Source organism: Solanum tuberosum, unplaced genomic scaffold (genome assembly GCF_000226075.1).
Source record: "Solanum tuberosum cultivar DM 1-3 516 R44 unplaced genomic scaffold, SolTub_3.0 scf00133, whole genome shotgun sequence".
NCBI lineage: Eukaryota > Viridiplantae > Streptophyta > Magnoliopsida > Solanales > Solanaceae > Solanum > Solanum tuberosum.
The window spans coordinates 449270-466096 of record NW_006239056.1 but is presented as its reverse complement, the minus strand read 5'-3'; the positions used below and the strand labels follow the sequence as shown (position 1 = coordinate 466096).

The following is a 16827-nucleotide window of genomic DNA, read 5'->3' as shown; positions in this document are numbered from 1 at the left end:
TATTATATATATATGTATATATATATATATCCGTCGGTGAGTTCTAAGTTTCTTTCTATTAAAATAAAATTACAAAGAGAGTTGGCAAAGCAAACAAAGAAAAATGAAAAGTAAGAAAGAAAGAAGTATAAGAAAAGATTAAAATGGAAAGAGAAAAAGTAAGGAAATGAAACAAGTACAATATGGGCCCCACAATATACAAATGGCAGCCAAAAACGCCTCACACAACTGACACTATGTGCGCCTCACCCATAATAAATTTTTTCGAATGAACCGGTCTCAGATCTCCCATATATTATCCCAAAATTTAACTATATGAATCAACTTAATAAATTGAAAAATCGAAAATTTCTGTTGGAATGATTTTGGGTTTTTCCATTTATATTTCTCATCTTCACTGTTTAATTATCCATGATTTTCGCTAAGAACGATTTGAAAAATAAAAAGGTAAAATTTAAACTTCTCCGCCTCTAAGTTAACTTCTAATCTTATGTTTAAAAGAGTTTTAAAATCTATATAAATACATAAAATAAAAAAATTAAAATACCTTATATATATCGTATAATTTTTTACCAAGAAAATTCTGGTGAATTTCTTGCTGTCCTCTAAATCCTACTCTGATCATGTATCAAAATGATTTTTAATCTTATGATTTTAAACTTGACAGGATGTTATGCCAAGTAAAAAATTGGAACTAAAGAGTTATTAAAAAAATTGTCTGACTAAAAAAAAAATATGACAACAAATTGAAACGAAGCGTCATAATGCTAGTAGCAATTTATGGGACAACAATTTGATGGATAAGAAAAACTAATTCTGAAACAATTATGCGAATGTATTTTCATGATAGCATGTAACTTTTTTTGTTTCCTCTAGCAATTCTTCTCAAATTATTGATTTCTTGATTAATTATCTCTCCCATATAAATTTCCTGCATAAATAAATAATAAAATAATCAAATATGATCTTCTCATTAATTAGACATAATTATATGCCTGGAATTTTATCACGATATCATGGGTCAAGCCACTTCTTCAACAACATCTATTCTATCAATAATATAAACAAAATATAGTGAATAAACAAATCAATAATTATTTGATTCAACAACATCTATCAATATAAACAAACAAAAAAGTGAATAAACAAATCAACAATTATTTGGTATTCTCTTTGTCCATCTTTATTTTTCAGTATTAATTTAGCAAATCTCTTAAAAGAGTAACAAATCGAATGTTAATTTTATCATAATATCATTTGAATATATTAAATTCAGTATTTTGAAATTTAAACGCATTATTAGAGAAATGACTATAATTAATAATAAATAAAACAAGTAAAATAAATATCTATTTTTAATATAATAGACAAGTAAATATGGACGAAGGAAATATCATGTAACAAGAGGCGGAGCCAGGATTAAGATTTTGGTCTTTGGGGGTTCTAAATTTCCTTTAGAACCGTCAATCAATTTTCTTAGGTGTTCACAAATTAATATACATATATATATTTAATAAATTTTCTAGTACAAATACAAGGTTTACGAAAAAGCTACTGGATTCGTCCGAACCCCCAAACCTTCACCTAGCTCCACCTCTCCATATAACCTAAAGAACCAAAGGGGGGGGGGGGGGGGAGGATTCTAATAGTTCACGAGTTAGTACTAATTGATTGACTATCTGAATTTTCAAATTCTGTTAATAATGTTTGATTTCTCATCTTGTAATTCTTTCCCATTTCCTCTTCTCGATCCGAATTAATAGTTAATAGTAATAAATAAATAAAAAAGACAGATGGGTGAGAGGTACTAATAAAAGTACGTACCATCAATGATTAATAAAAAAAACAATCCAAAACATATGTTTTAAGTTTTATTTTTTCTTCCAATGTTTAGTATTCGCGTTGAAATTTGACTAATTTCGATTCGCACCGCGTAGGTCTCATTCATAAGAAAGCGCTTTCTACCAAAGATTTTTTCGTACTTATGACTCAAACTCGAGACATTTGATTAAGAGAGGATCAATCCATCTACTGCACCGTATTCTTCGATAACCAAAACATATGTTGTTGATCAGACGGTCAATATTAGCTGTATCCATTAATGATGAACCCTAATATTCGAACATTCAGAATAAAATCAATGGTCTACAATTAACCAAGTATTAAACGAAGCTGGCTCAAAGGTACAAAATTATATTATCTTCAAAACCTATAACATGTTACAGAAAGTTAATTTCAATTTTAAATTAATTAATTATTTCAGTTCAGACCCCATTCATTACTTAAATTAATTAATTTATAAGGCGTTGACAAATTTTAGTGTTAGATTTAAAGAATTTTAAATTAAAGTTACCATCTTTCTTAGACCTTAAACTATGCCTAAAAAATAGTGCAGATTAAATTAAATTAAATTAAATTAACTGATCCCTTTTACATTAAAAATAATTTTATGAAAGTCAAAGGCAAAATACGTGTATGGTCAACGGTGCTAGTCGGCAGCCATATTCAAGTAATTAACAATTTATGAAGCAATTAATTACATCTTGCTGTTATAATTATTCAAATTGAAACACTTCAAAAAAAAAAAAAAGTTAAGTGAAATTCTTTTTTTTTGGGTGATTAAAATACTAATATTCTCTCTGTCTCATTTTACGTGACACTTCTCAGATTTTGAGATTCAAACAAGTATATTTTTTACCGTAAGTTTTTCATAGATCTTTTAAACATTTTGAATTATCAATTATTGTGACATATAGTACTTTTTACGTAGTTTACAAATATATAAATTTCATTTCAAAAAAATTGAAGATTTTGTGCGCAAATTTCCGGTCAAACTTAAACTGTTTGACTCTCGAAAAACGAAAAATGTCACATAAATTGAAACAGAGGGAGTAATAATTTTGAGTTACAGACTATTTGTTGAAGCTTTCAAAATCTGTTATTCTAAAAAAGTACTCCCTCCATTTCAAATTAATTGAATTGTTGAGACATTTTTCATTTTTCAAATTAACTTAATTGTTCAATTTTCAAGACTACTTTTAGAATGTTCTTCCAATTTTACCCTTCATTAGTTAGTATTAGAATTAGTTATTAATTAATGTTTAATTGTTTTAATCATAAATTTGATAATAATTAATAAGGGTAAAAATGAAAAGTTATGCCTAATTTATGTCTTAATCTTCTTTTCTTAAAAGAGTATAAAACACCTCAACAATTCAATTAATTTGAAATGGAGGGAGTACATTTGAATAATAGTGGTTTCTGTTTGGCTAAATTAAAAAAAAAATACATTTATTAGTATTTTCAGAAGCAATTTATATTTGACCAGTATTTTAAAAGTAATTTTAAACATCAAATTACCAAAAAAAGAAATTGTATAATTAGGATTCAGTTTACAACTAGTATCATTTAAATGTACAAAATATTTATTTTGGGAGACTTTGATTAAGTTTTTTTTTTTTAATTGTTTATGAGACTTTGGTCATAAATTTATTGTTGGCAATGCATAAAGTTAGTTCTTATTTGTATCATTATTAGGATAATTTGGCAAAATTAGAGTTTACTATATGCCAGTTGAAGCGGATAAAACTTAGTATTTCATAGTAGCTGCTTTGTACTCTTTCGATCTGTTATTGAAGGTTGGTTACATCCAATTTCTCGTACGAAGCTGTCTTAAAGTCCTCTTATTTAGGCAGAAATATAACCCTTTTTGAATACATTCGATTTGATGCTCCCGCAACAAAAGCTATTTCCACCATATTTATTCAAAAAAATGCTCAAGTTTTACAATAAAATCCTCCAAAATAAGTATTTTTTATTAAAAAAAAGAAGAATAAAAACTTCTGTTTTGAAGAAATTGGTCAAAATGATGGCTCATATAATATTTAAAGGGACCAGTACTAATACTACTATTAATTATGTCCTTAACAACTTATTTGATTGATATTAATTATTATTATGAGATGGAAATACACCATTAATCTAATTATTATGTGATGACGAAAATATTTCTGTTTGGGGTAGGCAATGACTCAAAAAGACATTGACCTTATTTATTAATTTAATTAATACAATTATGTCACCGTCCAAAATTACCCTACTCCAACGGCTACACTTTCTTAATTTGTTAATTTCTTTAAATATATTTATTAAATAAGAAAAAATAAATTAATAAATTATTTAGAGAGTTGACATCATGAAATTATTTTGGCTATAAATAGGACTATGCTAATCTTTTCCTATACCACAACACAATAGTACAACCCTAAAATAAAAAGAAAAAAATTCATATATTATTTTCTCTATTACTTATATTTAATTTACTCTCTTTTTGAATACTTATTGTTATATAATTTCATCAATGGCTATTCCAGTAATTGATTTTTCAAAGCTTAATGGAGAGGAAAGAGCCAACACTTTAGCTCAAATTGCCACTTCTTGTGAAGAATGGGGATTTTTTCAGGTAATTTTTACAGTACTGAAAACTAACACTATTTTCTTATTAGTTTGTATGTCTTGAAAAGAATATTACAAGCTTTAGTGCATGCGTATTGACACAAGTTTTTTACAATAGTCACACAGATATTATTACGTTATGACATATTTAAAATGATATCTAGTCTTCTGTTGTACGTTTATTAAATTTCGTGCCAAATTGAATTTGTGTAGTTGGTGAATCATGGGATTCCTGTGGAACTTCTTGAGAAGGTGAAGAGAGTTTCTTCAGAAAGTTTTAAGAAGGAAAGAGAAGATAATTTCAACAAATCAACAGCAATAAACTTGTTGAATGAAGTGGAGAAAAATAAAAGCAATAATAACAAAGTTGAAAATGTAGATTGGGAAGATGTATTCCTTCTTACTGATGATAATGAATGGCCCTCCAATATTCCTCAATTCAGGTATTATTTCTTTTCAATTGTCATGTTGCGTTTTTCAGAAAAGATAACTTTAACAACGTTTTTCAAAAGTTAGTTAGAAAAGATAACTGTAACAAGTAAAAAGAAACAAAGGAAGTATACAACAACTTTTTTTCTTGTTTTGATATATTTTAATTAACCTTTTCTCTTAATTTCTAAATTCTAAATAAACATGGAAATAATAATTAGATTAAAATCTTGCATGCATCCAACAAGTTGTTGCAACTTGCACACATTGCATCATTTAGGTGGAGAAAAGAGTAGAATTTACTGTATTAATTTTTTTATACAATTAGATCGCTTAAAAGATTACTATATAACAAAAAACAAGCATATTATCTACTACAACATATTAAAATAAAGGACATTCAATTAATATTATGTTGTTAGGATTTGTCAAATATTGATTCACATTAACAATATTAACCATCAACTTACATAATAAGACAATGCATTTTATAGAATATGTTTTTATATATCATTTAATTTACACTAACAAGCTGATATATTATTATACATTTAAACAGGGAAATAATGAAAGAGTATCGATCAGAATTGAAGAATCTAGCAAAACAAGTGATGGAAATAATGGACGAAAACTTAGGTCTACCAAAAGGTTACATCAATAAATCTTTTAATAACGGCGAAGAAGGTTCCGAAAATGCGTTTTTCGGGACTAAAGTCAGTCATTATCCACCATGCCCAAATCCCGAAATGGTGAATGGTCTACGCGCACACACCGATGCTGGTGGTGTAATTTTGCTTTTTCAGGATGATCAGGTGGACGGTCTTCAAATCCTCAAGGATGGTGAATGGATCGATGTTCAGCCGATCCAGAATGCCATCGTTATCAACACGGGTGACCAAATTGAAGTCCTTAGTAACGGGAAATACAAGAGTGTTTGGCATCGCGTTTTGGCTAAGGAAAATGGGAATAGAAGGTCAATTGCGTCTTTTTATAATCCGTCTTTAAAAGCTACGATTGCTCCTGCACCTCAACTAATTCATATTGATAATGATAATAATAATGATAATAATAAGGTGGAACTAATTAGTAATTATCCAGCTTTTAAGTTTGGTGATTATATGAATGTTTATAGTGAACAAAAATTTTCACCTAAAGAGCCAAGATTCCAAGCTGTTAGAGCCATGTGATGATGGTCAAGAAGGAGACATTTTATTATTCCATTTTATCATAAGCTTAATTTGTACTTTTTTTAAAATATATTTTTGGTAATGTGTGAATTAAGTCTAGTTTCTTCTTCTTCTTTGTTTGGTTTGTGGGGAATTGTTTGTATTATTTGGATTGTCAATCTTCAATATGGCAGTGCACAAAATTATGCCTGTTTTCTTGTAATATTTTGTATTTTCGCTTTCGCGATATGTATCTAAATATTATTTCTATCTTTGTAAATTACAAGTATGTATCATTATAAACATGCATGTGTGTTTTTATAGTATATAAATTATCGTTAGCCATCTTTTTCAATTTTTTTGTAATTGTTTGTCAAGTTTTTTTTTTCCATCTAATTGTGAGTACTCCCTCCATCTCATTTTATGTGTCACTTTTCGAATTTCGAGATTCAAACAAATCTATTTTTGATCATAAATTTTTTATATATCTTTTTAAAATTTTTGAATTGTCAATTATTGTGACTTATAATATTTTTTGCATAGTTTACAAATATATACATTTCATTTCAAAAAATTTGAAGAATCCATCCGCAAATTACTAATCAAACTTAAACTGTTAGACCCTCGAAAAACAAAAAATGCCACGGGATATGGAGTAACAGATAAGAGTATAAATAGTCATAAGTTTGACTGACACTGACCTTAAGCTTATTGATGTTTGTTCTCATAATTATAATGTTGAATCTTCAATTCTTCTACACTTAATAGGTAATTTTTTTTTTCTCTTGATTTATCAAAATTGACAAGTAATTAGGGATAACTATAAAAGGAAATATGAACAAGTAATTAGGGATAGAGAAAGTATATGATCAGCTAAATCAAACGGACTCTTGAGCCTTGAAAATAATATAATATCAAAATTAACTGAGTTGAATCTTAGCTTAAAGAAGATTAAACGAAGTTGTTGACCAAAATAAAAAGATTAGACACATTCTCTCTCTCTTAATTAAATTTGCAACATGTCTTAATAATAATTAATGCATCATTATACATAAAATAAATAAATTGTGTGAACTGTGAAGTACAGTGAACGTAGTACAAATCCGAACTCATGATTGATCCAAGACCATATAGTACAGTAATTATTTTTATTTAATAAAGAAATAAATAAATAAAACAGATCTAAAAGACCAACGTAAACTAGGCAAAACAGATTTGCACCCTCCATTGTCCCCTCTACATGTCGGATAGCTAGCCTTCTACGTATCGAAGCAGATTTAGAATTTAAATTTAGTGAATTTAATTTTATATTATTTAAGTTATAGGTGCAGATCCACCATTTGTTGAGATTACTTGACAAGGTCACCATATAGTAATTAGTAAAACCATATTTCTAAATTTAGAGATACTGAATAATTAACATGGTGTATTTTGTATAGTTTATTCTTCATATAAAAACTTTTATAAATAGAGAACTTGAAAAATAATTAAATATTATGTACTCAACAAAAATATTTAAAAAATCTTAATTTATGTGGAGATAAGAATTATTTTTTTGTTTGTCCTTCGGGATGGCTCAATTGATTTGGAGGGTGGTTATCCACACGGATGACCCAGGATCGATTCCCCTCAATGCCTTTTGAGTTGAGCCTGTCGCATAGGGCGTGCCTAGTGCGGTTTACATCCCATGTGTGGTTTGCAGGCTATTATACAAAAAGGAATTATTTGTTTGTTGAAGGCACACACTTGGATGTGACGTGGCTATTATAGTTGGTGGTTCTGTGAGAGGTGATGATTTGTGGTGGTGGTTGAATGATAATGGTGGTTGGTTGTGTCCGATTGACAATTGTGGTGGAGGTAGGCGGTGGTGATAACTGACAATAGTGATAGTTGTCGTCTTGTCAATGATGGTTGTGCAATGAGTGAGGTGGCGATGGAGATGGTTGGTACTTAGTGGTCATGGGCGGTAATGAGCGAGAGGCCATGAAGTTAGGAGTTCAACTTTTATGGGTTTTGAATTTTATAGTGACGATTTAAAGTGATAATAAATTGATTCTAAATTTAATATTTAATGAATTTATTAATACCAATACATTATTTAAACAAAATCTACTAGGTTTAACCAAATCAACATGCAAACTTCTAACTCTACCCCTGAGCTGATGACAACTGACAATAATGATGATTGTGGAATGATCGAATAGGTGGCAAGAGAGATGATTGGTACTAATTGGTAGTGGTCATGGGTTGGTAGTGTTTTTTCTTATTGGTTGGTATGAAGGTGGTTGGTGGTAGTGATCGATAGTGGTAATTTTCCATTGAAGACTATTGATAGTGATGGTTGAATGTTGCGATGAATATATAGTAGTAGTAAAAAAAAAAAAAATCAAATTTAGATAAAATTATTTTGAGATTCTATATACGATTTCATTGATTTAAATTTATTAAAAACATAATTAAGTGGTTATAAAAGAAAAAAATTAAGTTCAATAAAATCAAAATACGAATAATTTTGATTCAAATCTTTATTAAATAAAGCAAATTAAATTAAAGTCCCAAAAGATTGCGTAATATATATCTAACAATTGTGGTTCAATTTAATGGGACCATGGTCCAAATTAAGCATTGAGAAGATTCTTTAATTATTTCATGTCCAAGTTGTGGTATTAACAAACACATAATTTATGTCATGTACTCATTATATTAAGCCAATTATACCTACTAGTATGATTTTGATATTTGACTAATTAACTAGACCTACTTGGGGTGGATTTATAGCTTAATTTATGGGGCACACAAATTTACGATTTTTTTTTGTTTAAACTAGATATTTTATGTATATATATCTTAATAATTTTATCTATCGATACTCATACTTCTTTAAAAAAATTTAAATAATACACTTAATTAAATACTGAGTTGCATCGAGGAAACAAGGGAACGAGATTATTGAATGAATTTTGTACTACCTCCGTCCACTTTTAATTATTATAGTTTTCTTTTTTAGAGTCAAACGATAACATTTTACGATGTATTTTTTTCATTATATTGATATGCAAAAAGTTGGAATTTATAGTACTTTTTGCATAGATTTTGAATATCTAATTTTTTCATTTAAAATATCGAATTAATATAATCTAATTTAATTTTATAAATTAGTCAAATTGACTTTCAAAAAACACAACATAACATTTAAAAATGAACAGATGGATTATTAATTATTCATCTGATGTACGTAGGATGTATATTTTTAGAATATAAATAAATAAATTAAAGTACGGCATGGTCCTCCTCTGTCTATTGTATCATTTTTATTTTTATTTTAATAATAGAATAGAAATGATATGATATAAGTTTGGTATATAATATTTATGTTGAAAATCATAAAATAATATTATGGCCAACTAATTTGTCAATATATAGATAAGTCTCAGAAACAAACAGAAATATATATATGTTAGGTTATAAGATGATATAATAATATACAAACATAATTTGATTATGTATTCTAAATTATAAAATATAAAACATGAGATCTAATTTTAGGTTATTATTAATTCTTACGTACTATATTGTGATCTAGATGATACTATTATGAGTCACAAATAATATCTTTCTACTTTTTTGCCTTCTAATTTCTTATATCTTTCCATATATATTCGATTTTTATATATAAAATAATAATAATATACTCCCCTCCTACCATCTAATTTAGGTAGTTAAATAATTATCTTTGTTTTTTTACATTAAATTAATATATGCAATATTTGTGTTTCAAATATAGTATACTATCACCTAACTATGATAATTAATATTTGCATCATTTAATCACTTAGATAATTTGATATAAACATTCCGTGCAGACAAACAATTATCATCAAAATAGATAAAACTCACAAACCAACTAAAAGTGTATTATGATATTATGTTATGATGATAACTTACATGATTTGGTTATATCTGACTTTGAATGATGAATCATAATATTCAACTTCTTTGATTTTTTGATATTCTTCGATTATGTATACTCCCTCCTACAATATATTTTTCATAAAAAAATTTACTTATACTCTTAATATTTTATTTATTAATAAATCATTAAATCCATGCCATATGTTTTCACATGAACTTCAATCACCTAACTATAATTAACAAATATACTTTCTTTATCTCAAAGTTCTTTGAAAAAGAAAGAATTGAGGGTAGGGAAATAGGAAAGGGAATAATTACTAGGTAGTTAAATCCTCACCAATAAGGTGAAAATTCACGTTCGAAATTGATTGGACAATTGAGATTCTCCACCGATCCACCCTAACAAATTAATATTTTTTTTGCACGTCCCTTACGAGACATTAACTAAAAATGCAATTTAACTAAATCATTCTTATTTATTCTTTGATCACATTTTAATAGTACTCTTTTTTTCACTATATTAATCTTTTTTATTCATGGAGTAAGCTAAAGATGAAAACTAATAGTTAATTACTATATCTTCATTTTCTAAACAAATAATTATTTTAAATTAGTTATTTTCAGAAAGCACGATAATTAAAATAAATCGAACCGAATAATTAACTAGGAAATCAGAAGTCAATGGAGATAAGGTCAACTTCAATAGTTAACCGTTAAAAGTCAGAGACTTGTGATGAAACCAACTATAGTTAACTTAGAAATCAAAAGTCCACCCTTAAAGTAATGTGATAGTAACTTCATTAAATTAACTATGATTTGTCTTAATAATATAGTATCAACAATGACATAATATTTTGGTTGTGTTATATATGTATATGTGAATTCACATATATATAACCCCACATATTAGGTCCTTAATTATACTTTTTGTACAAATCATACTCTATAGACATTAATGTCATGTTGATTCTTGAACAATACTGATTGATGAGGTTATGTCCATTAACTTCCTCATATGGTAAAGTAGACAATGGTCATATTTAAATTAAAAAATTTGATACCATGATTTTGATAGTATGATAATAGCATGCATATTTTTTCGTTTTTTTTTTATGATATTCAATATTTATAAAAGAAAAAATGTTAAAATATCGAATACCATTCATATTATTATTATTATTATTATGATACCAACAAATTTGCAAATTAGTATTAGTATAAAATTAATTATTTAGACATGAAACTTGAATTATCCTATCGTAATTGAAATGTCTTTTTTTTTTTTTGTGTAATTGATTAACGAAGAAAATTACTTGTACTTTTTTTTTTGAGTATTTCTATATATTTAAAGTGTTAGTATATAATTGAAAAGTTTTTTGAAAAACTGAAGTCATAATTCTCAATGATATGATTATATATTAAGACAAAGTTGAAACGTACTGCAAAATATTAAAATCGAATTAAAAATATCAACTCCGTACTAAATTAATTTGGTATAGTAATAGTATACACTATTTAAACATCACTAGTTTTCCACTAAAAACTATTCCGCGACTATTCTCACAAACATTTTTATTGAATCAACATGAAAAGAAAAAGATAAGTAATTGCTTCATGTGGAAAAAATAGGAAGCTTCGCAATGTTATAGGCAAAATCTATTTTTCACCATGTTTTTTTTTCCCAGTGAGCCGGTTGGAAAAATGAGTAGGAAAATCATGTTCTATAGCACAAATTTCCCACTGATTCACGGTGGGACAAACCTTTGTTTCTAGTAGATAATATTTTAAAAATCGAAAACCAAAACTATTGAACCGAAGTTTTTAATACCGTACCATGCCCACCCCTATAATACTGATTGATGAGGTTATAGGGGTTCACTCTTTTGACAGGGTGAATCAACATTTCCATTCAATAAAAAGAGCCTCAAGAAAAAAGTATGATGTAATAATAGAAGATAACTTCTCAATGAAATATTTCATAATGCAGTAAGGCATTATCTGCTCAATCTAAAATAGCTCATCAATGCTATAACAACAGGAAAATGGGGGGAAAAAAATGAATTTTCTACTCTGTAAAGTGGATATTCTGTAATCCAGTTGTTCTTATATGACTATACAATTATTTTTTTACATAAATGTGGGGATGAATAGTTCAAATTGTCTATGGTAATATTAACAGTGTTACCAAAACAAGATAGTTCAAGTTAGCTTCAGAGTGCTTTCTGTTCTAGTCTTTGGTTCCAATTCAGGCAACGGGTCAAGCTAGAGAACCAATCACCTGTTTGGTCATACTTATTGACTGTAGGAAGCGGATGAGGGCTCACACATATTCGAACAGAATCTCCTCTCAACAGTTCTTGTCGTCTCTTCCCATCAAAGGAGACCCAAGCATTGTCACGTGCATCCTCTGGAATCTGTTTACATGCAAATAAGTTTAGATTCTAACCAAATAGTATGAAATGGCATCCAGAACAGAACAAACAGTTCAGAAAGAAGCAGTTGGGACTAGGATTCCTACTAGACACAACTCGCTGAAATCACGGAGATTTCATGGTGTGACATCAAGAGATGCATTCATCAAGGAGTCAATTGTCAAACAAGATATAACAGTGTGCATCAATAAATTGGACATGAACATTCATCAGGGTGCCGATTGTCAAATAAGATAGTTGTATACAGGTTTTTGCACCAATAGTACTCCATTTGGACAAAAAATTAAAGCATCCTAAGAAACTTAAAGTAACTCAGGAATCATGTCAATCTCCATTTAAGAATATTGACTAGTACATATTCTAACATGGCCTATTAAAATCAAGCACATATTCAGAAGCATTTAAAGAAATAAAGGGTGAGGTTGTAGCTTCTGTTTGTCTTTTCAGTCTCAAAGTATTAGTAGTTGCATATGGTGCTTCAGATATGTGAACTGGAATATGTGTTTCTACAGAAAAAAATGCAAAAAGAGACGGCACCTATGGGGCTTTAAGTGAAAACTGGCAAGCAAAGCACACACTTCCTCAAAGTGAAGCGCTCAATTAATGAATTACTTAAAATATCTAGCACAAACAAACTACAACATAAAACATTATATTGCAATTGAAATTACTAATTTCAACATCCATCATACATTATTTGCAATAATAATAAAAAAACTCAAATTGAACATCATTGAAATGTAATTTCAACAGGAATAAGAAATTACTCATATCATAAAACTGATTTTCAACTTCTGATTTTGATAAATCAGCCATAAAAATGAATTAACTAGCAACATTCAATATAATATTTAATTGTATTAACAACTTCCCCACGGAGTAGACGAGAAGTCCAAGATCAGAAGCAGCAGAAGAAAGGATACACATTCTAGAAGAAGAAAAAAATTGTTGATGTTATGAGAGAATATCCCATTGTACAGGTAAAGAACCTATACAAGAATATGGTTCTCTACAATAGACATCGAGTGGCATGTAGAAGACTAGTCCTCATTTGTACTAAAGTATATTCTATCCCTTCAAAACTATTCTATTTCTCTGTCCAAACTACTTACATAAGCTCCAATGATGGTACATTCAATACCCTGTCTCTTCTTTTCATCATTGTGAAAGTCTAGCTGAACAAATAGTGGCATTATTGTGGCAGACTGTTTTTTAATAAAGGTAAAGTCATTATTGTGGCAGACTTTTCTCACTGTATGCAGACAAATTCTGCATTATCCACCATAATCACCTTAACTGGCTCTCTACTTTCCAAAGCAAGCATAGGTGGTCCATCATTTACACACGTAACACCACCTAACATATGTTGTATTCTTTATCAAATTGCAGCTGTAAGAATAGCCCCTTAGTTACTTGCCAAGTGAAAAAGATTTTTATTGTCAAAGTTATAAAATTCAAAGTTAAGAATATGGAAATGCACCTTTCTCCTAAACGATTGTATCAAACAAGCACCATTATTTTTTTCTTTCCATCTCACTGTATCTTGGTCCATTTGTGAGATATCCATTTATATAAGTTTTGTAGGGTTCTTCTGAACCTCAAGCCCCAAAGAGTTTCTCCATTGTGTATATTATGTATGTGAGCAGTTGTCTTTTTTTCTCTGGTATCTGTATACCAACTACAGTTGGACAAGCATTATCAGAATGTCATCATCAAATCATTGTGCTTTCAGAAACGGACTTAGTGTCTACATCCAACCTTGATTTAAAAAACAGACTGTTCCATCATAACAAACTCTGTATGATGGAACATTTGGGTGCACCTGCATGACATCTGTCTACTTCTAGTTTGCTTCCTCTTTTACTATTCCTCATCATTCATTCTTTTGAAACCAACGAATGCCATCCTTAAAATAAGTTGTCTATTTTTGCACAACTGATCAATCCATTTTTTTTCTTTCAATGGGTCCATCCTTCAACTCTTTCTTGCTTAAATACCCCCACTAGGTTCACTAGTAAGGATTCAAACTCGTGACAAGCGGCTAGAACACAGTCCATGTTTCTACCTTAGTCATTGAACCAATGACCAGGAGACAAACAAAAGACATTGACAAGTAAAAGATGAATAAAGAATCATCATCCCACTTCCACGGATTGGTTCTCAAATATTTTTTTCAGTTATTATTCTTCCCAATTTTTTTAACAAATACTTTCCAATTCAGTTAAGGTATTCAGTATGGGCTTATAGTTAGAAATTAGGTCCATTAAGTATCACTTCCCAGAAAGTATAAACGAACATCAAGCTACTAGCACCAGTAATTAAGATAACTTATTTTATGACTATTAAGATATTAACTGAGAAAGTCACCTTTAATTCCAGCTTTGCAGAGTCGGGGAAAATGACAGGTCTGGATGAGAGCGTGTGTGGGCAGATTGGTGTGAAGAGCATGCAAGGAACATTTGGGTGCACCTGCATGACATAAATTTCCTTGTGATATACTGATATTCTATTCTAGCAACCACTTGGTCAAGACGAAACAATCAACTACATTGACCAGAAGGAGCACAGTTTTGAAGGATGCTTCATCATCAATTAAATGAACGATAAACATACAACTTCCAAAATTTACAAATTAATCTATAGCAAAACCATTTACTACAAGATGCAATTTCAAGATTGAGTGAGTGGAATGAAAGAATCAGAGGGAAGTCTTCACAAAGCTAAAACTTCTTAGCAGTACACAGAAAACTCATTTGTTTAACATAGTTCCACCAATTTTCTTTTGATGCCAAAAAGCAGTTCATACTTGCTGACAACGTGATTGAGTGCTGCAAGTTACGGACTTATTGCACACATTGACACTAAGAGTGACATTTTATGAAATAATTCTATGATCTCCACTATTCTCAATCAGTATAATAAATAGGATCCCGAAACAAGATTATGCATTTATTGCTTTATCATGAATAATAAATAGGAAGTGGAAAGAAGTAAACCACTTGATCAATATTAGATTAAGTAAGGAGCTAAGAACCATAAACATCAATACCACTGAATACAGAACCACAGAAAGAAGCTTGCCATCAGTTTTTTTTGGTAATCAATGATAGGTTTTCAACCTTTTCCAGAAAAATTAATAGTAGGTTTTTATTCAGGAGCCCAACTGCAACTAACTTAGCAGCTTTCTCCCACATCTTCAAAGTGATCTTTTTATCTATTTCAACTTCAGTATCTGTTGCATCCCCCCATTTCCACATCAAGATTTAACTATTGACAAGAGGAATCACTGCTTCTACCAATAGCTCTTAAAATATGTCATGAAGCTTCTATATCTTTACTATTAAGTGAATAATGCAGTCTTCTTTCTTTCCCTTATCTCTTCTTCTCGTATTTCTTCTTGAGAAGGGAATGGGTAGTGTACTGCTTCTCTGTGGTTCTTTTTCAGTAGTTCATTATTGCCACAACAAACTGCTCAAGCTGTGAACCCCTCACAACTTACACTAGTTCTGTAATTCAGCTTTAACTCAACCTTTGCTTTGGATACCACTCATTACACTATGCTCAATTTTATTCATGTAAATTAAAAAGGTTCACATCTTTCAGAGATAATAGGTACCATGGAACCTCCAGCAGCCGTAGAATAAGCTGTACTTCCAGTTGGTGTGGCTACTATGACCCCATCAGCTTGCACCTGCCAAATAACATAAACTGGCATCAGGTATCTCCATATTCTCTAGCTCCCTAATCAAGTGGATGCTTGTTGAAACAAAAAAGTTGTCTTCGAAGATCTATAAAGCCTGAAATATGAAAAGTGGGATTCTTTTGTTCTCTTCTGAAAGGGCAATGGGGTGGCTGGGAGTGCTTTACAAAAATGCACCTTTGTAATGAGGCGGTCATGTTCATAACACTCAATTTTGGAGAGATATGGATTAGAACCACGATCAACTACAACTTCATTTAGAACATCAAACACCTTTCCAGGCATTGCTTTCCCATTTCTGAATATTTCACATTGAAGACGCATTCGCAGAGTTATATAGACACCATCCAGAGTTCCGTCTCCATGAATGACTTGTCTTAGATCCTTCTTATAATCCTCGAACTGTATATATTAATAAGAAAAAGTAAGAGGAGAGACTTTCCAAGTGAATTAAGAACTAAATCATAACATTGTCAGTCAGGAAGCATACTGTATGGGAAGTGAGAAATCCAAGGGATCCTAGATTAAATGACACAACAGGTGGGATTGCCCCTCGAAATAATTTTGAAGCATGGAGTATAACTCCATCTCCTCCTAGGCAGGCAACAAAATCAACCCTTTCATGAAGATCACTGCATTAGGTACATCAGGCAAGGTTAGCATCTTTTTGTGAAGTAAAAGAAGTGAACCGAGACAAAAAAAAAAAAAAAAAAAAAAAAAAATATCTGCAAAA

General features: G+C 29.7%; 2 protein-coding genes across 2 annotated transcripts in view; one reads left to right on the top strand and one right to left on the bottom strand.

Annotated features, from left to right (window-relative positions):
• The first annotated feature begins 4277 nt into the window (after positions 1-4277).
• On the top strand, positions 4278-6333 carry LOC102578788 (1-aminocyclopropane-1-carboxylate oxidase 5). The gene is made up of 3 exons (XM_006351060.2): positions 4278-4462; positions 4669-4898; positions 5444-6333. Exons 1-3 carry the CDS (start codon positions 4361-4363, stop codon positions 6069-6071), a joined length of 960 nt encoding a protein of 319 aa, XP_006351122.1. The 5' UTR covers positions 4278-4360; the 3' UTR covers positions 6072-6333.
• A 5603-nt stretch (positions 6334-11936) lies between these two features.
• Positions 11937-16827, bottom strand: part of LOC102578444 (NAD kinase 2, chloroplastic-like) — a 9971-nt gene continuing 5080 nt past the window's right edge. The window contains exons 4-8 of the mRNA XM_006351059.2: positions 16585-16726; positions 16272-16496; positions 16011-16085; positions 14762-14863; positions 11937-12376 (exon numbers count right to left, since the gene is read on the bottom strand). Coding sequence (XP_006351121.1) covers positions 12173-12376; positions 14762-14863; positions 16011-16085; positions 16272-16496; positions 16585-16726 — 748 coding nt within the window. The 3' untranslated portion in view covers positions 11937-12172. The remainder of the gene's footprint in view (positions 12377-14761; positions 14864-16010; positions 16086-16271; positions 16497-16584; positions 16727-16827) is intronic.

Bases quoted from the DNA above. Each gene is read 5' to 3' on its own strand.
- LOC102578788 (XM_006351060.2), top strand. From the start codon at position 4,361: ATGGCTATTCCAGTAATTGATTTTTCAAAGCTTAATGGAGAGGAAAGA. The intron at 4,463-4,668 runs GTAATTTTTACA...GAATTTGTGTAG, and splicing joins AAGAATGGGGATTTTTTCAG to TTGGTGAATCATGGGATTCC. The intron at 4,899-5,443 runs GTATTATTTCTT...ACATTTAAACAG, and splicing joins TCCAATATTCCTCAATTCAG to GGAAATAATGAAAGAGTATC.